The sequence below is a fragment of the Pyrgilauda ruficollis genome, unplaced genomic scaffold (genome assembly GCF_017590135.1).
Source record: "Pyrgilauda ruficollis isolate IOZ18807 unplaced genomic scaffold, ASM1759013v1 scaffold106, whole genome shotgun sequence".
NCBI lineage: Eukaryota > Metazoa > Chordata > Aves > Passeriformes > Passeridae > Pyrgilauda > Pyrgilauda ruficollis.
This window is the reverse complement of record NW_024508766.1, coordinates 1,381,763-1,404,966: the sequence shown is the minus strand read 5'-3', so window position 1 is coordinate 1,404,966 and position 23,204 is coordinate 1,381,763. Positions and strand designations below refer to the sequence as shown.

The 23,204-nt window shown below is 42.2% G+C and overlaps 1 protein-coding gene across 1 annotated transcript; it reads left to right on the top strand.

The window, feature by feature from the left end:
* Nucleotides 1–1,705: 1,705 nt before the first annotated feature.
* PDE6B (phosphodiesterase 6B) lies at nt 1,706–22,024 on the top strand. The gene is made up of 22 exons (XM_041471027.1): nt 1,706–2,268; nt 4,173–4,325; nt 4,659–4,748; nt 7,070–7,210; nt 8,370–8,444; nt 8,534–8,598; nt 9,566–9,632; nt 9,777–9,824; nt 10,092–10,241; nt 11,238–11,381; nt 11,949–12,014; nt 12,559–12,705; nt 14,225–14,332; nt 15,130–15,239; nt 16,250–16,337; nt 16,889–16,989; nt 18,404–18,511; nt 19,220–19,283; nt 20,029–20,103; nt 20,992–21,075; nt 21,350–21,506; nt 21,966–22,024. The coding sequence occupies exons 1-22, from the start codon at nt 1,858–1,860 to the stop codon at nt 22,022–22,024; spliced, it is 2,511 nt and encodes an 836-aa protein (XP_041326961.1). The 5' UTR covers nt 1,706–1,857.
* The last annotated feature ends 1,180 nt before the right edge of the window (nt 22,025–23,204 follow it).

The window sequence follows — 23,204 nt, the reverse complement described above, 5'->3', positions numbered from 1 at the left end:
AAACAGAAAATATTAATTGCTTTTCATGTTCCTAATTTAACCTCATGCTTGATTTTGAGTACTGTGACTTTCTATTTTTACTTGTTCATGATATTTTTATACACATCTTCAATAACTTCACCACACTTACACATTTTCTGCCTGTTTTTCTCTTGTTTAAGATTAACAGGAACACATAATTTACAAAATGGCCTGTTTTATTCAGTTCGAAACTTTCATTTCACTGTCTCATTCACTGGAGCTGTTTTCCACCTTCATTTCTCTGCTGGTTCTTGCTGTTGTGTCCAGTCAAAATCAAAGAAAGTTGCCTCTTGCTCTTTCTGCCACCCTTGGTACACAGAAAATTGCTGCAACACATGAAACCTTGCTGAGCAGCCTGCAATCTGAAGCACTGCCGTCCCTACCAAAATTCCCTGTTGCCACCAAACCCTGTGCTTGGGACACTCCTGCCTGTTGCTCACAAAAAGGCTTCATGCACCCCATTCTGGAGGCCTGGAGCAGCCCCCACCATGCCAGATCTGAGTGGGTCCTGGTTCCTCTGCTAGAGCATCGGTGTGGAAGGCAGTGTGGCACACATCACCTCCCCCAAGTCTTCCTGAGCAATAATTATATTTTAATATCCTGACTGAGAATTACCACAAGAAGCCACCTGCCTCCCAGGCTGGACTGAACCACTCCTGGGAGAAGTGACAATATTAATAGACACAGGCAGCCTGGGCCCTTAGACCCTTCCTCCTTGAGCAGGTGAGGCTTGCTTATTTTCCAGAAATGCAGGAGATGGGATTCACCCTTGTTGTCCAGTAACGAAATCTCCTGTGCATTGTTTAATTCTTCTGAAGCAGCACTTTGCCTCCCAGCATCACACTGACCCAAACCTGCTGTTTGCAGTGTTGTGGCTTCATTGATGTGAAACAACTCCTGTTCCTCACAGCCATAATTCTCCCCCTTTCTCCACTGATAGTAATGAGGGAAATATTTCTACCTTCCCACATTGCTTGGGTTTTGGTTGGTGTTTGTTTTTCATTTTGTCTGCAGGGTTTCCCACATTTCCTCAGAGTGCTTCAGTTCAGCAACCCCCAACAGAAGCTCTCCAGATTCCTACCTATATGGATGCCACTAAGAGGCATGTTTTCCTGTCGTGGCTCTTACTAGCAAGAAGCAAAGACCACAGACCTTGCCAATTCAGTTCAAACCCTGGACTAAAGCATTCAGGGCTGGTGCTTCCCTGAGAGAACAACCCTTACAGGAGCTGCTATAAAGCTATGCAGTAGTAGAGAGAGTCCTAAAAGAGCAGTGTTACTTCACTATTTTTATTTTGGCCACTGAGTTCTTTTGTGAAGAATGCTCTTCCTACTATTGCTGGGAGCTGGGAGAGCAGAAATAATAAGATGGTCACCTTGTTAGCCAAGGATTAGGCCCAAGCAGTATATATTTAATTAGACTTTAAAGAGCTTATTTCAATGTTAGGAGATGCACTCCTTCCCTGTTGCTGCTGCCTCAACAGAATTGTTTCAGTAAGTGTTCTGTTTATCAAGAGACAGGATAGTGTTTTCAGACATTGTGAGCACTCAATTTTTGTTTGCAGTTAGATTAAGAAGAGGAAAGTTGACCCAAAGCTCCTGTAGAGCTCATCTAATCTCTTTGATTGAGAAGATCTGTCCTCCCACAGACCCACCTTCAGCATTATAAAGGAATACATGTTCCTGATGACAAGCTCTCCTTGCAGGGATACCTCAAGCTTGGTTACACCAGAAGCGGCATCTTCTGTTACAAAAATTTAAGAGACGCATGAGAAATTAGAGTGCTACTTGCACATCTTTGGACTACCACTTACCCACAAGATTCAGGGCATTCACAATGAGCATTAGTGAAGATGACGTGGAGAAGTTTCTTGATGGCAACCCTGCTTTTGCCAAGCAGTATTTTGAGAAGAAACTAAAAACAGAGTCCTGGGACAACAATGAGAGTGAAATACTTTTTGAGTTGATCCAAGACATGCAAGAAAGCATCAACATGGAGAAAGTTGTTTTCAAGACCTTGAGAAGAATCAGGTCCCTTATTCATGCTGACCGCTGTAGTCTCTTCATGTACAGGCAGAGAAATGGCACTCCGGAGCTGGCAACAAGGCTTTTCAACATCCAAGAGGGAAGTACCCTGGAGGAATGCCTGGTCGCCCCAGACTGCGAGATTGTCTATCCACTGGACATAGGCATTGTGGGCCATGTTGCTCAGACCAAGAAAACCATGAACATCAAGGATGTCCGTGAGGTATGTTTGCTATTTATTTATTATCTGGGTAGGAGAGGCTCACAGGGGTCAAGAGGCAGCAGCACTCCACAGTGCTTGGTCAAAGCCCTCGTGGTCTAATAGCTGTGTACTGGAAACAAGTACCAAGTCAGAAAGTTCCTTCCAATTTCATTTATGGGGTGAGGTGAAACTAAGCACGTTGATTACGCTAGGTCTTCATGCCTGCAAACAGTGCACTGCTATACCTTGCCTGTCTCATTAAAAAAAAAAAAAAAAATCACGTCTAGTCCAGCAGAAGAGAGTGAAGTAGTCAGATCTGCACTGAATGCACACGGAATTTTACACACAATTTTATATTCTATGAGTAAGTAGCAGAGACTGAAATTCTTTACAGTGAGGGTTTTCCACGAGAAAATAACTTTGAAAATGTTTGCTGTAATGAAGATTTAGCTATGAGCCTTTAGAGGAATCATTATCAAAGAGAGGGAGTGGACCCCAGAGCAGGTAGGTTAACTGCAAGCTGTGTACGGGTGATCTTCATCAAAAACAGAAAAGACAATCTTAGACTAAAAAAACTCTTCCAGCAAAAATTTCAATCTACAATATCAGGAGGGACCTGAAGGAGTTTAATGTTTTATGTTTATGCTTTCATGACAGTATTTATTCTCCATACTTCTGGTTCAATCATGTAAACCTGGATGGCAGGAATAACAATCTGCTTGTTCTAATCATAGGTATATGATTAATAAAATCCATGTGACCCAAAGATGACATTTGGGATTACTCCATCTATTGTTTGCTAGTTACAAAGGACCATCTGTTTATTCATTCGTTTGTTGCTCAGTGCAGGCATATCTCAACCCTTCAGCAAATCTTTCCTTGTCTTCCACAGAACACACTGAGACACTGTTTTGGTTCTGCAACCTGGGTTCTTTTGTGCTGGGCATATTGTTGGTGTTGAGGGAAGCATCAGAATGTGACTTAAATTTTAAAGTTTTTTGGTTTCTGATGTTTCTCCAAATAGAGGGGAGGATTTCAGATCTGTGAGCCGAGTGCTGTGGTCCAATTCTGGTGCTCTTAGACATCACTGTAATGCAATTCCTTTGAAGAAGACCCAGAGACTAAATACTTGGTCTAGCCCATTTGGCAGAAAACGCCAACAGTGGGGAAGGTATGGGGAGAAGATTCATTAGGGAGTGATCACTCTTTCTGGTACAGCCTTCCGAATATGATCAGAGTTGTGTGGCTTTTTCTAACCCAAATAGAATAACTTATAGATGACAATTTATTCACCTGAGCAGGGAGAATATCTTTGGTCAGCAAGACCATCCCTGCACTCCCCCATGGCAGGTATCAATAAGGCCCTGTGCAGGTGAAATCATTGGCCATCTGCTTTCCCCGGACTATTCTTTCTCCACTTTTTAAGAGAAACTAAGGGTAGATGCTGCAAGCTGACAACAAACTCCATGGTAAAAGTAGAAGAAAAATGTGTGTGAACATTGCCAGTGACTGCACTGGTTTATACCCCGTTCCTGTGCAGTGCTACCTGGCTCTACCCACTCTGCAGTGCTACTAAGAAATCAGAGGAAAGGATGGAGGAGGTACCATGGGGAATGTCATTGATCTGAGAATAACCAGTGGAGAGCCCCCTTGTTCTGAGAGAGTTTGACATGTTAAATCTTATGATTGGCAAGATCTTCACAGAATGTTAAAAGCGCATGTGTTGCAGTTAAAAGCCACACCTTCTGCTCTTGATATTAGCTTTATCATCTGTACATGGTCCAATTTTCTGCTAACTCATTTCTTTCCCTCAGTAATTTTTAAGCAAAACTTTCTTTAGGCAGCTTACTTTAAGGGGCTGTGCTTGGACTTGGTTTCAAGACACGTTGTGAAAAATACTTATTTGTAAATTCTCTGTTAAACAGTGTGCCCAGTTCAGCCCATTTGTGGATGAACTCACCGACTACACTACAAAAAACATCCTTGCAACACCCATCTTGAATGGCAAAGACTTGGTTGCTGTCATTGTGGCTATAAATAAGCTGAATGGCCCACACTTCACCAGCTCTGATGAAACAGTAAGTGGTCAGTAGCTGAATTCCTATCAAAGAGCTTAATTTTTGTTGTGTAACAGAGATCCTTTTACCCTAGTGATGCCTGCTTTAGTGAAGCTCCATTGGTGTGAGTTTCTCTTAAGGGCACTCACACTCTCATAGAAGAGGCTTATAATGAGAATGTTTATCTCAGATTTTTCAGGGAAGGTACAGTGGGATAAGCCTCATGTCATGGCAGTGCAAAGCAAAGCATTTATCCTGGGAAATTACCTTGATGCTTGTAGAGCAGTGTTATGAAATACAGTACACATGAAGTTGCTACTGCATTCAATTCAATCTCACAATTTGCCTTTCCAGCTTTTTCTGAAGTATCTGAATTTTGCATCCTTGAACTTGAAAATTTATCACTTGAGTTATCTTCACAACTGTGAGACTCGAAGAGGGCAGGTAAGAGTGAAAATGCAGATTGGATTGGCTATCTCAAAATCAAATTAATACATTCTTCTGATTTAAAGGGTAAATCTGATCTTCTTCAGAGATTTGTCCCTGAAGAGCAGAAAAAAAGAGATGCCCTCAACTGCTTTCAGATACTGCTTCTTTCCCAGAGTCCTTAATTACTCTCTCTATTTCTCTATTATTTCTTCTGCTATTGGCAAAACCACCAGACCTCATGCAGTGGCACCAGTTTCAGCAGGACTGAACTCTAGGTGTTTTGTTGACTTGAGGCTGTGAAGCAGTCTTGGATCATTTCATCATTTCAGACAGCAGCACCAAGAGACGTTCTGAAACACTTAAGAATGTGGTATTTTTCCCCCATCTGCTCATTAAAAGTGCTACTGAATTTCCTCTTAGAGCCAGTAAAATTGTTGTCATATGAATGTTTTATTGGCCTCCATCAGTAGAAAAAAACATATATTAGGGGTTTAGGATAGTCTGGATTGAAATTCTGGCACCATACTTTCCCATTTTCCCACCAGTTGAGTTCCAGTAGTACTGTCAGATTTATCGGGATGGGTGTGAATCCTTGCAATCACTTTCTGCAGCAGGCGGTAATTGTCACTCAAGACAACAGGGAATTTCATTTGTGCTTCATGGCAGCCATGCTCTATTCTCCAATGGGACTGCCATGGAGAATAAATGCCTGTTTTAGTGAAATGAACACAGAATGAAAGTTTATTTTGGAGCTTTGGAACGGCATTTATACTTTCTAATTAATTTATTATGCTTTGCCTAATTTTTTCATTTATCAAAAACATGAATGGTGGTCCAGTAATACCAGCAATGATGAATAGTCAACTAAAGTAGAACTAGCAAAGGTTTTTTTCTGCTGAGAGCTTAGCAGTAGGACTAGCCAGGGTAAGAAAGGGGCTACAAGGTGAAGTGGAGGTCCATAAATTGGAAGGCCTAATGCTTCTGGTCTGGGACTGGACCCAGAAGTCCTGTGTTCATGTGTTACTGCTGTCTGAGCAGGTCCCACACAAAGGGAGGAAAGCAAGAAGGAGATACCGGGCACACTGCTCTTGTTCTGCCAATAGCTCAGTTGTCAAACCCCTGACTAAAACAGGTTTTTAAGCTGTATGAAAGTTATTGTAGCTCATTGTGTTAGAATTTAAAGTACTGAAGTACAGAGTGAGCAAATTACATTCTCAAGAGTGGTCTAGGATTTTAATATTGCAAATCCCAACAGCAAAGACTGGGTGATAATGTGGGTAAAATGGCTTATGCAAAGACAGGTCAGTCTGCTTGTGCTCAACACTGTGTAAAAGTCTTATTAGAAGACTATATAATAAACTTTACCAACTTCTTTACATCAGTCCTTAGGTATATTTCGGCTGTTTCTCTCAGTCCTTCTTACCGGGCTTGTGGCTTTCAGTACTTATTGCACGCTGTAAGTGCCAAAAAGCTAAACTGCTGCTCATGTTTATCTAATGGTTTGTATGATAACACCACTATCCTATTTGAGGGATGCTGACACTGAACAACTCAGACTTCATACAAGAGGCAGAGTTGTCCCAGTTTATGGATCACAGAGACCAGTGCAGCTCAGAATTGCTCAAAAAACATCTGCTAGTGCCCAGCGAAGAGGTGAGATGCACTTTTTCCAGTAGTGGCCATGTAACAGTATTTTTTGTGCAAAGCACAGGTCCAGTCTGCTTCAAGTTGCAGCTTCAGTGCTTCAGAAGCACGGCTCCTCATGTGTCCTGGGCTCAGAAAGCCAGGCACACACCTGGGATACAGGCACTCATGCATTAACTAAGATAAGCAGGAATGTAGATGACTTCCTAACCATTTCAGAGCAGTATTTGTGTAACCTCTGCTTTTATAAATGAAAGAGCCTAATGGCAACAGCTTTCTTAAAGGTACATCTGTTGGATGCAGCAGATGGGGAAAAGCATAATAGGCTGATGCACACACGAAACAGCTGCTCAAACACTTTGAGGAAAGTGTGAACTCAGACATTTCAAATACCAGCCTCTGGAAGTTGCAGTGCTTTTTGGTGTTAACTGATTTTGGATACAACATTTTACTAATGGATATAAAATATAAGTGGGGACAGCTCTTTGCTTGACACTACTACTTTTTTTGTGCTGTATTGGTAACGTTTGACTCTTCCATAACACTGTGATTACCTGACTCTTTCTCCCTAGTAATTCCCAGTGAGAACAAGCGGTGTAGGTTTCCTGCACTTTTCAGGAACTGTAACCCAGCATTTGGGAAGTCCATCTCTCCAAGAAAGGCTGTGCTTACATTTTGATTTTATCCTGCAGGTGCTGTTGTGGTCAGCTAATAAGGTTTTTGAGGAACTGACGGACATTGAGAGGCAGTTCCACAAGGCTTTTTATACGGTGAGGGCATACCTGAACTGTGACCGATACTCAGTTGGTCTCCTGGACATGACAAAGCAGAAGGTGAGTGTTCACATGTGCGCTGTGCATCTTTCTGCTTGCTGTTACCCACTGAGGGGCGATGCATGCAGATAAGATTTACTGAGGCAGTGAAAGTGCAAGCTAACATTCAGCCACTATTTCTACTTTGCTTGGCATTTTTTAATGTGCAAAGATTAAGATAATGGGTTAATGAAATCAAAGGAAAGGGGAAGAGCTTATCACTGAAATGGGACTGTTGGAGGCTGGGAAGACAGAGGAGGGGAAGAGGTGTCTGTCTTTGGCAGTCCTGGTGATAGTCTGCAGCACAAACAAAACCTCACAAAGTCTGTGGGTATCAGAAGTATAGTGAGACACCTGTGGAACCATCAGCACACAAGGGTCTATTTATACAAAATACACCCTTGCCTGGAATGACATGAGGTCTGGAGAAATCTGAGGTTTCAATATTAGCAAAGAAAAGACTTCGGCCATATCACAAAGTGACTTGTGACCAAACAGCCACCTTCCTCAAGAATCACTCATGCTCACGATATCCAGATTTTTAGATGAAATTTGGCTTCATGAAAACAAGCTGACAGAATCAAAGTTACCTCTGATTTGGTCTGATGATTTGCACTTTTGGCAAATTTTATGTGGAGGTTACACAGCATCCTTGCCAGTGGAGCCCTCTTTGTTCCATGGCCAGGCTGACTGTCTTGTTGACAGAGCTCTTGCAGCATGTTTTCTTGTGAAGAGGTATATTAAAAGATCATTAGTGTAAGCTAAAGACAATTTGATCAACATTATAATGTAGCATAAGAAAAAAGAGCAAAATAAATATTTCGCTTCTTCAGTCTGGCAAGTAGTAGGTCAGGCAATAGTCACACTTTGGAAAATTAAGAACACAAAAACATTGTCATAGCTGTTTGCTCTGAGCGCAGCCAGTGCTCACTGTTCACTGAATGAATCAGCACTCTGTGTATAGGCAGTATATGGAAATATGCAGCCATACAAATGCACCTGACACGTCCCATTTTGGATATCTGGGTATCATTCTGTTGCGTAGTATTGAATTAGTTTTATTATTTCATGCCTTGTTTACACAACACCAAAACCAGCAAGGCAGAGCAGTGGTTACATTGAGGCTTGAGACAGAATGCACTTTTCTACTCTAAACATATGTTTTTGATTTTAAAACCAGGAGTTTTTTGACCTGTGGCCAGTCCTGTTGGGAGAAGTACCTCCCTACTCAGGACCTCGAACCCCGGATGGCAGGGTACGTGAAAACAAGATTTAACTTTCTCCTCCCTAGATAGACTGCCTCACCACTCTTCTTTTAACACCACTCTTTTTTTTCACTTGTAGGAAATAGTCTTTTACAAGGTCATTGATTACATATTACATGGAAAAGAAGACATTAAAGTCATCCCGTAAGTGCCCAGTCCCTGAATGCTAGGTACTGACACAGGGTGTAGCTAAAAACAAGGTTTCCCAGGTTTTAAAGACATCCATGTGGAGAAATCTAAAGGACTGGTAGAGGATCAAGAGTCAGAATGTAAGTTGGTGCTTCAGCTCACATTTCTACAAGAAAGATTTTCTCAAGGGCATTGGGATCCTGACTTAGAAGTCAGGCTCCAAAATTCACTTCAACAAGTGATTCTTTTCAGATGGAGAAGTGAGCTGCCTTGATTGCCTGCAGTTTTCTGCTGTCCTTGCCAGGCAGAGCATCACTCTCCTCCACATCTTTTCTGCGTCAGTAGCTGAGCCTCATCCAGAATGCTCTTTTGCTGAGGTTTCCTTGCTTTTCTCCACTCCTTCTATCACTGACCCCACCTTTAGGCTACCTCTGGCCTTTTCTCCCATCCTGACACATTTGAACTCCCTCTTCCTAAGAACTGCCCTCTCTTCTGCCACTAAATTTTTCAGAGGAGCCTTGGGCAGCTTAGGCAAATCTGACATAAGAGAGGTTTCTCCCAGTTCTGGTAACACTGCTTTACCCTAGAGTATGTGCTGCAAAAGAGGTCCCCGTATGTTGGATACAGCAGTGTTCAAAGTTCAGGCTGGCAGGCATCCTCAGCCAGGAATCTCCTTTTATCTTTCTCTGTGTTGATGGTCTGAGACATGGCCTTCACTTCTAGGAATGAATTTTTATAAAGTGTCTGCAAACCAATATTTTATCAGTTGTTTTGTTTTGAATCCTTGAAGGGAAAGTATTTACTTATGTGGAAAATTTTTGCTTGTGCACATGGATCCTTTGAAAGTAACACAACTATTTATGGACTGGGGGTTCCAGGTCTAAACCTGGATTATACAATCAGCTGAAAGCACGTCAGCTCCATGATCTTTTTTCAGTAAACATATACCTTTAATTTCCCTTATACATTTTTCTTTCATTAGAAATCCTACCCCGGATCACTGGGCACTAGTTACTGGACTGCCAGCCTATGTGGCTGAAAGTGGATTTGTAAGTACTTAACCTGAGATTCCTCAAGTCTTTCTGAGATTAATAATACTCAGGCTGCTTTCTCAGCTATTCAGTCCTTTGTTTTGGAAGTTAAACTTCTCATTGCCCATCTTGTAATACCTTTTCTTCTGTGTGATCCCCTAGATTTGCAACATTATGAATGCTGCTGCAGATGAGATGTTTAACTTTCAGGTACTGTGAAAACTTCCAATTCAATCAAGGATTCAACTTTTTTTTTTTTTTTTTTTTTTTTTTTTTTTTTGTAAAATTTATTGATGGTTTAATTTTTTTATAAAAATTTTTTTTTTCAGAAATGTAATGTAGAGTCAATATTTGTATAGAAATACTTCTTTTTGCCTGTAGTCTGAATGTAAAATTGGAGCGCTCATGTATTTACATGAGCATAATACGTAAAACATATTAAGTTCATGATGTCTTTCTGCTTGCCGTTGTTTTAAGGAAGGTCCTCTAGATGAATCGGGATGGATTATCAAAAACGTTCTCTCCATGCCAATAGTGAATAAAAGGGAAGAAATTGTTGGTGTTGTCACATTTTATAACAGAAAAGATGGGAAACCGTTTGATGAACAGGATGAAACCCTCATGGAGGTACAGTTTCTTGCTGGAAGAAATTAATATAGTTGAAGAGGTCACTATTTTTCCTTGTACACCTGCAAAACATCCCGTGTGTTATGCAGCTAAATGCGTATCTTTGTTGCTTAGAGAGGTGTTATACATCAGCTTGAACATTTTGAAAGCAACTGTTTGACATACTGGGGGAGTTTGGTATGAGAAACACAACTATGTTCTTGTGATTTTTTTTAGCATTCTTGGATTGTACTCCTAGCCATGAGCATATACTGTGTGCCTACATAACCATTCTGACCTGTATTCACATACCTGCCAGCTGCCTCTCACTAGCTGTGGAACTCCCATGAAAAATGACACAGAAATTATCTCTGTAGCTGGGATAAAAAGGGAGGCCAGCTATTAAATCTACCAACAGTAGCTGTGATTAAAGATCTTGCTCCTTGGAAATGTTCCTATGATAGTTTCAATGAAATATAAATATTTAGCTCTTGGCACCTGTTATCAGTGAGGACTTTTCCTGAAACAGACATTTCTTATCAAAAAAGACCATGGGGGGGAAAAAATCAGTTTGAATCGGCCACTGGACAGCAAATAAGTTGAAAGCAAGCACAGGATGTGAGTAAATACATGTGAAAGGTGATGAGGCCCCCTTGCTCTCCTTTGATATGAGAGCTTCTGATCTGCTGTCACCATTGTGACAGAAACCTTTCCACAGGTGCGAAGACACCTGCAGAAACACAGAAATAATTTTCTGTACTCTGAACTGGACAGAGGGTCCTTCAACCTCCACAGAATCAGTGCTGTCAAGGCCTGGGCAGATTCAACAGCAGGGGAGCTGCTTTGCTGAGGAGCAAGCCACAGTTGGGAGCAAAGATGTGGTTGCTCATTGCTAGAATTTTGGACAAAGTCGAGCTTGTGTTTCTTTAAATATGTATATACAGTGTCATATTTCTGTGTCCTTGAGGAGCAGATGTTATGGCTATTTCTCTGTTTCCTTCTCTTTCCCTTACCAAGTCCTTGACACAGTTCCTGGGTTGGTCTGTACTCAACACAGACACATATGATAAGATGAACAAGTTGGAGAACCGTAAGGACATTGCTCAGGACATGGTGCTGTACCACGTGAAATGTGACAAGGATGAAATCCAGGAAATTCTGGTAATGCCTCGCAATGTGGAGCACACACCCAAGTGTACTGGCCTGGCCCAGGACTTATATGGCACAGACAGAGATCTCCCATTTCACAGAGATGCTTCCAGCCACCATGACGTGGCGGCAGCACCTGGGCCCTAGTAGCTGCACAGGGGCAGAACGAGTCTTTCTTTTGGTTCTGTGGTCTGCCCTCCACCTTGGCACTCTGCACCACCATGTTCTTTCTAACTTCCTCAACAAAGCCAGCCTTGGAGGTGCTACTCAGAGCAGGGCTGTAGGAACAGAAAATTATTTATTCCTCAAAACCTCCTTTGTGCTGAGGATGTGAAGTTAGAGGACCCAGCTGCGACACTGGCTCTAGGGGGACATCTGCAAGTGAGGGAAACACAAAACAAAATCAAGGAGGGAGAGAACACTGCCAGGGAAAATGTATTGAAAGACAAGAGATTGAAGTAAGGAGCAGGAAAGAAGCACAATTTGCACATGGCAGCTGCCCTAGATTGCCCCAAAGCCTCCCAGTGAAAAGTCCAGGGAGGTTCAGTTGTCTCCTTAACACACCCATGCTTTTTGCAGCCAACACGAGAAAAGTTGGGGAAGGAGCCAAGTGAGTGTGATGAAGAGGAACTGGCAAGCATTCTGGTAAGAACAATGCACTGCCAGAAAGAACAGCCCTGGCAAGCAAATAGATGCATAGATGTAGGGAAGAGTTCCCAGTGTTGGCATGTTGTTACCTGGCAAAGGGTGAAGGCAAAGCATACCCTGCCCTCCTTTTCTGCCCGAGTTTGAGATTACCATTAGTATGTGTCAGCACGTGCCTTCCACAGCTCCTGGGGAGTCCCTGCTCTCTGCCTCTTTATCTCAAGGGCTTCAAAGTCCATCTGGAAACACGTCAGCCACCCTGGCTTGTTTTTCAGAGTAATTAAGAAGGGCTGTAAATCTTCCCCCATTTTGAGTCTTCACACTATATAAAATCAAATGCTTAAGAGGAAACAAACATTATTTCCTGCACAAAACTGCCCTCCCCCTTCCTCCACTAATGGGGCTGTCATGAAAAGCTTCATTTCGGTCTATTTATGTGCTATATTCCAAAAGAAAAGCAGCATCAGAGTGATATATTTTTATTCAGCAAAACTTAGGAATGACATAAGCCGCACAGCAATAAACCAGCCCACCTCTCTTACAGAAAGAAGAGCTCCCGGGGCCCACTAAGTTCGAAATCTATGAGTTCAGGTTCTCCGACTTTGACTGCACTGAGCTAGAGCTGGTGAAGTGTGGCATTCAGATGTACTACGAGCTTGGCGTGGTGAAAAAGTTCCAGATCCCACAGGAGGTATGAGCTGGCAAAAGCTAGGGTCTCCTGTCTTGGATGTACAGCAGGCTCGCCCATGCTGCAGCTGGCACCGAGGTGTCCGCGCCTGCCCAGCAGAGCCCACAGAACAGCCACAGGGCCGGAATCACGGGGATTGTGTCGTGTGTCCTGAGCCCCTCACCCCGCCGAGGGCAGGGAACAGTCTCTCATGTGGGATTGAGCATGACTTCTGCTCTCTTCTGCTCCTCGCAGCTGTGGGTTTGCCGTGAGGTCTGTGCGGATGGGCGGCGGGCTCTGCACAAGGCGGCCTGCGCGGCCTGTGTCCTCCGCCGCCCGCAGCCTGCCGGGAAAACCGGGAGCGCCTGCCCGCTTCCTTTGCTAGAGCCTGTAACCTGCAGCTTTCAGCCAAGACGTGCTGAAACACACTCCGAAAGCAAGCCCCTTTGTTTCTCATCCGCATGCAAACATGGATGTGCCTTCGTTTGGCGCAGCTGGCACCAACCTGCGGGCAGGAATGGTGTGACCTTGTGGGAACGAGGACCCCATAAGCCCAGACTTGCGAACTCCCGACTTTTGCAGCTCAAAACCTTGCAGGAATTGTGAAAGTGGCATTCCAGCAGCTCTGCTGCTCCCGAAGGCATTTCTCCGCGCATCATGTGAAGTCTATTTCCATCTAGTGGGATCTGGGGGTAACTGCAGGAACAGTTTTCACCCTGGAAAGGCACGATGGCAATCAGGAGGGAAGTAAATGGGAATTACCTCTGTGCTTCTTCCACGCAAAATGTCAGTGTCAAAAATATTAAATATGTCTGCTCCGGAACAACTTACCCCTGGAGGAGGTGTGAATAGCAGTGATTCTTATAATTGAGATTTTAAGAAATGATTCATAGAAAATAAATAAATAATTAATAGATAATTGGCTCTTTAATGAGAAAACTGCATAGCTATAAGAGAAGTAGACATAGCTACATGGAGAAGTAGACTGCAGAGGAAAAAACAATTTTCTATTTAATGCCCTGTATTGTAGTTCTTTAGGTGATATAAATGTCATTCTCCTCTACATCTGTGGATCCATATCTCTTGAAGAGAGACATGAGTATTAATAAATCACAAGGGACAAATCTTATAAGTGATAACCTAGATAAACAGAAAAAAAGCAATAAATTCACAAACAGTAAATGAAAGTGCTTTTCCTCCAGGCTGTGCTGATTCTTGTTTACCCCAGAGGCACCTCTGTGATTTTATATTTTTACCAAAAAAAAAAAAAAAATTTTGTTTTCACAAAAAAAAAAAAAAAAAAAAAGAGAGAAATATTAGAAAACAGCTATATTTTAGTGTCCACTTTTTGCTCTCTACTAGGCTTTACTCTATCAGCATTGTCAGGGTAGCCTGATGATATTACACCTTCTGATCCCTTTCTGGGCCTACCTCTGCAGAGCTGGTTTGAACCTCATCTGTGATTTCTGTAAATGACCCTTATTGCAAGATGAACACGCAGCAGCTTCCTCGCCCACACTAACATCCTCTTCCCCACTGGCAGGTTCTGGTGAGGTTTGTGTACTCTGTCAGCAAAGGCTACCGGAAGATAACTTACCACAACTGGCGTCACGGCTTCAACGTCGCACAGACCATGTTCACGCTCCTGATGGTAAGGCAGCACCACCCTGCATAATTCTGTGGCACAGCTTTATTTACAGCAGGTCTTCTGTCACACCAGGGCTCCCTTCGAACCCTGGTGCAGGAAAAAGTTTTGTCACTCCTGGCAGATCCTGCTAAATGAGGTCTCCATTTGCCTGAAGTGACAGTCGCTGCATTGTACATGAAGGAAGCTTTGGTCAATATTGGCCAATGAACTGGAGAGCTTAAATTCTCATGGACAGGGATGTGCATAGTGTTAAATAGATTCCAGATTAAATCCTTCCGCAGGGTAGAGGAGAGAGACTACAGGACTTTCACTCTTCCAGTCCATTCTGACAGTAAGAGCCAGACTGAGGTCAGCTGGCCAGGATGGACACAAACTCATGCTTTCCATTTCCACCCAGAACAGACACAGGTGTGGACAATCTGTTGGATGATTCAGCTTGACAACCACATTGCCCAGAAAGATGCAGAGCCTTTTCACAGAGTACTTTTTGTCCAGTGACTGGGAGGGATGCTTATGAAAGCCTGGGTGAATCCTGGGGCCACGGCTTCTGTAGCAGTGGGTAGCCAACCCTGCACATGTTCATCAAACACATAAACACTACAGATGCCTGGGTCTGAAACATTTTGTTTCCAGCTGATTCCTTGTTTTAACCTAAGTCAGCTGTGCACTGTGTTTCAGTTCACAGATATTTTCAGTTCTCCCGGACTGTCCCAGAACATCCCCAGCACAGAGCAGTCACCGCTCAGTACCTTTTCCTGTCGGAGATGTTAACATATGGAATATAAATTCTCTCCCTCCAGACTGGCAAACTGAAGCGTTACTACACCGACCTCGAAGCCCTTGCAATGGTAACTGCAGCTCTGTGCCACGATATTGATCACAGGGGAACCAACAACCTCTACCAAATGAAGTAAGTATTCTCTTACCACTTCAAACCATTTTCTGTTGCTCCTGCTTGGAGTGGAATCAGGCTGTGATCACAACAAACTCCAGTACAGCTCTGTTTAACACACAGGGGTGACAACCTTCTTTTACAAGTTGCTGTGCTTTTCAGCTTGCTGCAGTGTTTGGCCAGTGGGGACAATTTGCTGTGCTCTCTGAGGCTTTCTTTTCCTCCTAGCAAACCTCCCTTAGTTAAAGCAGAACTCTACAGTACCATTACAGTATGGAACAGGTGCAGAGCAGGCACTCAGTATCCTGAGCATTACAGGAGACTTAGGATGCCAACAGAAGCATCTTGGATATAAGATATACTTTTTGCTGTATCCATGGAGAAAGCACCATGCTTGGCATTGCCCTCACCACCTACAGAAACAAAGCACCTATTAGAATGTTGCTCTCAGTAGGCAGACATTAGCTGCAGATAAATGATTGCACAATTTCGCTGCCTAGTCAAGGCTCTGTTGCTCACTTAAAGTAGTCAGATCAGCTCTTCTTGCTGCCTTTATCTTCTTATATATCCTGGAGCTTTGGAAAAGTATTAAATAAAGTTGGTTTGGGTTTTGATAGAAGAGGGCCTTGCTTTTCAGTAAGGTGTCCAAGGATTGCATGTGTCCTTGCTTTTTAGAAGGTGTTTGAGGATTGCAGGTTTTTCTGTTCCTATTACCAGATATCAATATGTAGTTATTTAGGAATTAAATGCTTGCTAAGTTTGAGTAATTACACTGCAGTCATAAACAATATTTGAAGTGAAATTTGTAGTTGGAAGACTATTTTTCATAGTGTCTAAAGAGTTATAAGCAATGTTACAAGAGTCTTTTATTAGACTGAAGTCATTACTTATTAAAAAGTTCTACTCACAAGCCTTTTTTAAAAAAATAGAACTTATATGTGTGACAAAAATTAAATACAAAATTAGACACTTCTTTTTATTTTTTAAGTTCTGCACTAATGTCTTCAATTTTTCCTTTATACAAACAGATCTCAAAATCCTTTAGCTAAACTTCATGGATCCTCTATTTTAGAGAGACATCACCTGGAATTCGGAAAATTCTTGCTCTCTGAGGAGGTTAGTAATGAACTGCAGTATACGGGCATGAATAATTTCCTTTTAGGGAAGTTTTTGATTAACAACAGAATTGTCAGCACAAGACCTTTCTCTGGCTTGGATGCCAAGAAACTGCAGCTGCCTCATTTCCAAAGGACTCTATGCTCACCCAGGACCAATGCACATAGGCTTCCTAAATGCATGTCTTGGTTTCTTCAGAAGCCACATTTTTATCCCAATAGGAATATGTTAAATACAGTGTTGCTCTCCTGTAGCCCCTCTGATAGGGCCAAGGCTGAAATATTCCCCCAGCTAACTTTTAATTTCAGGCAAATTTGCATTGGAGTCAGGGTATGGGGTTTGGGTAGGCACTGTGTAACAACCTTCCCCTGTTCAGTGCATTAAAGGGGAAACAGCACTACACCTTGTGTGTGGGCTCACACCCCTTGCACGCGAGAGGAGCAAGCCGAACTATTGAAAGAAAAAAACATGAACACATTTGGGAAAGGTGACCAGGAACTCATAACAACATAGAGCTTGGATTTTTCAGTGCCCTGTCCTTTGTTTTTCAGTCACTGAATATATGTCAGAACCTCAACCGCAGGCAGCATGAGCATGTGATTCACCTGATGGAAATTGCCATTATAGCAACAGACCTGGCGCTCTACTTCAAGTAAGTCAGTCACACACACTGTGTGGGAAAGGCAGATAGCAGCTGGCACTTTACAAAGGCCAAATGTGATGCTTTACTCTGAAAGCCCCCACCAGTGCAGCAGTTCTCTTCACAGACACTGGCTCTGGGAGGCTGCCTTTAATACTCACCTCAGACCTGGAGGGAGAACTTAAATAATTCAAAATAATTTTGAACTTCTACTCAATTAAGTCATATACATGACTTTTTAACCCTCTATTGTCAACAAAGCAGGGCTATACGATCCCCTATGGGAAGAAATGCCAGGATTTGGTTTGGTTTTATTTACCAAGCATTTCAGATCTGAAAATACTCATAAATGGCAAATGGACTGGCCAGGATTATACTAACTTCTCTGTGAGAGCAGAACGACACAAGTAACAAGTAGTTCATTGTAGATGAATGTCCAGCTCATAGTCTATTCCACACACAAGGGCCAAAAAAGCCAAAATCTCGGAGCAGTGCCTACTTTCTGGGACATGAGGCTGAAAGTCAATGACATATAACTTCCTAGTTAGCAAGGAGCTTTCAAAATGTGCTTTCAAAATACTGTGTCAAGACCAGAGACTGCTTCTGCATTTTGCACTGCAGTATAATTACACAAAACTTAAACAGTCCAAAAAGAGGAATTTGAAGGAGATTGGAATGCCCAGAACACTTACTCTGGAGATACAATATCTATATGGCACCATCTATTTATGTACCACCACTTCCTCACCAGTTGGGAACAAACTGGTCCTTGCCCTCCTTGGTCCATGAACTGCAAGTAAAGGCTTTGCTGAGCTAAGACACAGGATTATTGATGGTAGAACACATACACAAGTCACTTTGTGGCATGGCCTAACTCTTTTCTCTGCTAATATTGAAACCTCAGACTTCTCCAGATCTCATGCCACTCCAGACAAGGGTGTATTGTGTATAAACCATTCATCAGAATTCCCTGTATACATTTAGATTATATGAATAAGGTTAACAATGACTGACTAAGTATATTTAAAAATACTCCAGGTAGCTCTAGATTTCTGCAGTTTGCTTAACATTTAAGGAAAAAGATTTCTTGTACTGCAAACAAAGGTGTAAGCATTTCTCAGCTGACATAACTTACAAAGACCTGCTCATACCATATCACTATATGCATTTTAAAGGCATTTACAATAGTTAAGGGAGCAGATGATGATGCTTGGTTGTGTTGGGACATAAGTGTCAGGACAGCAACTACTGGGAATCCTTCTGTCAGAGTTACCAATAGTAGGATAAGCCCCCTGGTTTTGACATATTTGTATCCTTGTTTCATAGATTTTCACAGATTTGGTTTTGGGTTTTTTCTTTTTTTTTTTTTTTTTTTTTTTTGTTTGGTGGTTTGTTTTTTTTTTATCCTTCCTCCCCACCCCCAAAGAAAGCGAACAATGTTTCAAAAGATCGTTGATGAGTGTAAGACCTATGACAGTGTGACTGCCTGGACTGAGTATCTGTCTCTGGAGACAACAAAGAAAGAAGTTGTCATGTGAGTAATTTGTTCTGGGGAAAGGTTAGTGATGTGGACACCTGGTGAGAGCTTCAGGACATGCTTTGTGCTGCAAAGTCAGCAAGTGATACATTACTGGCTGCTCAGATTTGATCTTCTGGAGAAGCAGGGGAAAAAAGCCCAAAAAACAGGGGGAAAAAAAAGCTTAAAGTACTTCCTCATGCAAATAAGTGTCCTGTTGGTCAGATACTCCCAAGAAGATGCAGGATCCCTTCTGGTTATATACTCCTACCAGATCACCCTGTAGGCCACAAACAGGGGCATTAAGTGCGTTAGCTGTTCTTCCCAGTGGCAAATAACCTGAGGTGCACGATGCTGCTGCTGTGACCAGACAGAAACTTGGCGGGATGCCCTGCGCTGGTGATGAAGTGCTCTCACCACCTCGCTGTAGACTGCACTGCTACACACCATGGGGGAGCCAAAGGTGTTACTCCAAAGTCAAGGAGTTCAGCCCAGCAATCACTAAAGCAGCAAACATCTTAGCACCAGAAGCAAGTAGTTCCCCATCATAATTCCATTTTAATCAAGAGAACAGCCTTTGATGAATGTCCCAGTCAGAACCAAGGCTGTTACAGCAACACATCTCTCAGTTCAGAAGGGGCCATGGGATAACTGATACAGTACTGGGGTGTGAGGGTCCTGAGCCTGAAAAAATAGGGAATAAATTAATTTCTGTCCTGTTTTTAGGGCCATGATGATGACTGCCTGTGACTTGTCAGCTATCACAAAGCCTTGGGAAGTCCAGAGTAAGGTAAGGTGCTTGATATCCTGATGGATTTCTGTAGCTTACACTTCAAAGTAATGCAATGTCTAAGCTGCCTAGAAGCTAAATCAAAGTCTCCTAACAAAATTACGAAAAGGAATAGCTGTGGATTTTATTTGTTAACCAATCTTTCAGAATGTAGTTGTGAGTTCTGTTCAAAATTCATGTTTACAAAAAAACCCAAAAAACCAACAAGACAAACCCCCCAGTTACATAGATTTTTAGGTCACAGTGAGTTTTTTTTACATGTGACATATGCATTGGCTTTATTATAGCAATACCTACCTGCAGTTTGCTCAGTTGTTTAATTTCCTTTAGGAGTTAATTCCTGAACTGTACTTGAGCAATTGCTAAATAATAAACTCTAGAATTTGAAGGAGGGTAAAGGAGATAAAACCTATCTTCCTGTTCAGAACGAAGAAAGGACAACAGAAAAAAACATAGACACCCACAAGGTGACCAGTAGGCAAATCCTCAAGGGGAATACATTGGAAATATTTCTCAATAGATGAGCAGTGGCCTAATGAGATTCAGTGCACAACTGTTGAGCTGTCACTAGACAGGTGAAATCCTATTGTCACAGCTGCCCTTCCCAGGAGAAAAAGTGAGGCTATGGTTGGACAAGAAGCAACAGAAGGATAAGAAGTGAGACTTGATTCAGAATGGAGAGATGAAGTGAATCAAGTTATGGGGCTGAAGTTGGTGCTAACTTTTTCTCTCTGTGTCAATGTAGGTAGCTCTCCTGGTAGCAGCTGAGTTCTGGGAGCAAGGAGATTTGGAAATAAGCGTCCTTCAGCAACAGCCCATTGTAAGTATCATGTGAGAACCAGGCAATTCAGCCCAGACAGCAAGTCTCAGCAGAGACTTACTACAAGCCGTACTGCCCTGGGTGCTCTTTGTCTGCCTGGAATCACAGTGCTTGCCAAAATCCTTTAGAAAACTATGTTCTGAGCATCCCTGAAAGTGACAAGTGACTCTTGTCCAGCTGTCCATACAGTTAGATGGGTTCAGTGGCTGTGAACCATCAAGGGTGATTCACCCTGGAGATTTTGTGTAGATCCCTTACAGAAAAAAATTAAAAACTAAATAGATAAGTTACAGAAGAAATAAGAGTTTTTAATAAAGGAAAAACTGCAAACACAGACTTCATAGAGTCATAGAATTATTGGTAAATGGAAGGGCATTTCTAACATTGTTTTTAATATATAAATTTGACATTGAAAGAGGCAGGAGTCATTCCTTTAAGTGTCCTCCACCTGTGTGGTTTGGGGATTTTTAAAGCAGACTTTCATGCACTCCCTCTACCCACAGTGGCATCACAAATTATATAGTAATCAACAAGATCTTGTAAAAATATGATTTCTTCTTCAGTCATATTTTAGACAATTTAAAACCTCTTCAACACTTTATAGCATGAACCTTTTCTGGTATCTGTTTGAGAGGCACAAGGGAAAAACTTGTTCTCCCCACCCATGGACACTTGAAATGCAGTCTAAAATTTCTGCTAATATGACAGTGGAAACGAGCTCTCTTCACTCCTCTGCAGCTGAGGCAGAGGGCTGTGATGGACAGTCTTTAGGACAGCATAACAGAACTGCCAGGCTGACACAGCAAGGCAGTTTTGGGGAGAAAAATAGAGGAGTGTTTTTCTATTAAGTGTTCTCATAAATCGTGGTGAATTTGTGTCCTCCCACAGCCGATGATGGACCGAAGGAAAGCTGCTGAGCTTCCAAAGCTTCAAGTGGGCTTCATTGACTTTGTGTGCACATTTGTCTATAAGGTAAGCAAAGTGAACCCTTACACACCCCACCCTTATCAACAGGGGCTCAAATCCCAGCTGACTGAGTCCTGGTGCAGCAGCACCCCTCTTGGGGAGAGGGACAGGTAGAAAAGTGAAAATCTGCCCTTTTCATTGCAACAAACTGCCTATTTCTGCCATTGATGCTTTCTGCAAAGCATCAGCTTTGGATGTGAGGTGTCAGGGTCTGTCCTGGGGTATGATGGACAAGCATTCCTTCTGCACTGCATTGCACTGAGAGGTGTGTTTTCATTAGGAGTTTTCCCGTTTCCATGAGGAAATTCAGCCCATGCTTGATGGGCTGCTGAACAACAGAAATGAGTGGAAGACCCGTGCTGATGAGTACGATGCAAAAATTAAAGCACTGGAGGAAGAGAAGAAAAAAGAGGAAGAGAGAATGGCTGCAAAGCAAGGTCAGAAAAAGTAATTAGCTTTTCATTCCTAACTCAAAAACTTAGTGCTTATGAATGCTCTCACAGGTTACAGCAAGCTCTGCTGACACAGCAGAGTAAGATTGGCTCTACTGGCAAGGCTGAAGGCACCTTGCCTTTAAACCTGACACCATGACAGGTTGTCAAGAAGGCCACCAGCTTAAAATCCCAAACACTATTATCTGAGAAACTAGTGAGAATGCATTCAGCACAAATTCCCATGGAGCTGGGGAAAGCAGAATATCATGTGCTGTCCCTGGAAAACAGCAGGTAAACATCCCTTTGGCTGATCTGCTGTCCCACAGGTCATGAAGCAGAAGCTAAGAAAAGTTAAAACAAGGTCCTAAAGTCCTAGAAGAACGTTTAAGAAATAACGGTTCATCTCATTTCTAGGAAATTTACGACTGTGTGTCTAATTCTATGTTTCTTTTTATATGACAGGTGAAATAACCTGTAATGGAGGAACAGCTCCAGCTTCCAAAACCTGTAGCATACTTTAGACATATTTTCACTGAAATATATGCCATACAAAATGAGAACACCTGTATAAAAACAACAACAAAAACAAAGAAAAAACCACCACCAACCAAACCAAACCAAAATGCAAAAAAAAACCAAAAAACCCAAAACCAAACCAAACCAAACCAAACCAAAAACAAAACCAAAAACAAACACCAAAAAACCCACCCCAAAATATCACGGCATACAAATTCCTGATTGGACTATTCTGATAATTTATTAGGCTTGTGACCAACAAGGGAAGGGCTAGATCTTGTTTGCCTTAATTGCAACTCTTCCTGATGGTAGGGAGCCAGTTCCGTCCTGTCTCCTGTCCTCTATTTAATGCATCTGATGTCAGATGGCATATGACAAGTCAGGACAACATTTGGCCCAAGAAATCAGGTTGTAAGATTATGAAAGAGCATTCTTCCTGCACTGAAACACTTCTTATCTCAAAGCTGATGGGGATAGTCCTGCTCCATACAACCTCATGAGACTGACAGTGAATGCAACCATAGCCTGCACAATGGGAAAAATGAAGAAGAAATAAAGTTATCATGTCTAAGTCTGTGTCTCTCAGGATATCAGAAGGAAAACTGAGGGTAAGGATAAAGCATGAAAACTGACCATAGTAAACTTTTGAACTGCTCTAAAAGATTATGATTCCTTTTAAATCCAAGAAACACTCTGACAGATAATACATCTGCATTCACTTCAAGAATCTGAATCCCAAAGCATGGAGCTATTCATGCAACATACAGTAGCTGCCTTCTCCAGGAGCAGGATCCACACTGTGTACTAATTGAAGCTTCATTCTTTCATGCATCATTTTAAGAAAACAGTGTTATCATTACCCATTACAGTTCCTCTTACAATTAACCAAGCCACCTGAGTTGTGAGATCTCATAAATTTGTTCTGTTTTGCCTCATAATGCTGTTATTTAACACAATTGATCAGAACTAATTGTCCTTCCTTTCCTCCTCCTGCTCTGAGGTGTCTGGATTTTAGATTACACTCCAGACTTGTGACTCTTATTTCAGATGAAAGTTATTTTTCATGTTTATTCATGCAAAAATAGAACATTCAATTACATTCTTGTAGTAGTAGACACACCCTCATGTCCTGCTCCCTCCCCCGCCCCCTCTTTCTTTTTTAAAATTGTTTGGAGATCTGTTTTG

What these genes read in the sequence shown, in the direction of transcription:
- PDE6B (XM_041471027.1), top strand. Translation starts at nt 1,858, where the DNA reads ATGAGCATTAGTGAAGATGACGTGGAGAAGTTTCTTGATGGCAACCCT. An exon ending in TCACCAGCTCTGATGAAACA is followed by an intron (nt 4,326 to 4,658) that starts GTAAGTGGTCAG and finishes TTGCCTTTCCAG; the next exon opens with CTTTTTCTGAAGTATCTGAA. An exon ending in AATTCTTGCTCTCTGAGGAG is followed by an intron (nt 16,338 to 16,888) that starts GTTAGTAATGAA and finishes TTTGTTTTTCAG; the next exon opens with TCACTGAATATATGTCAGAA.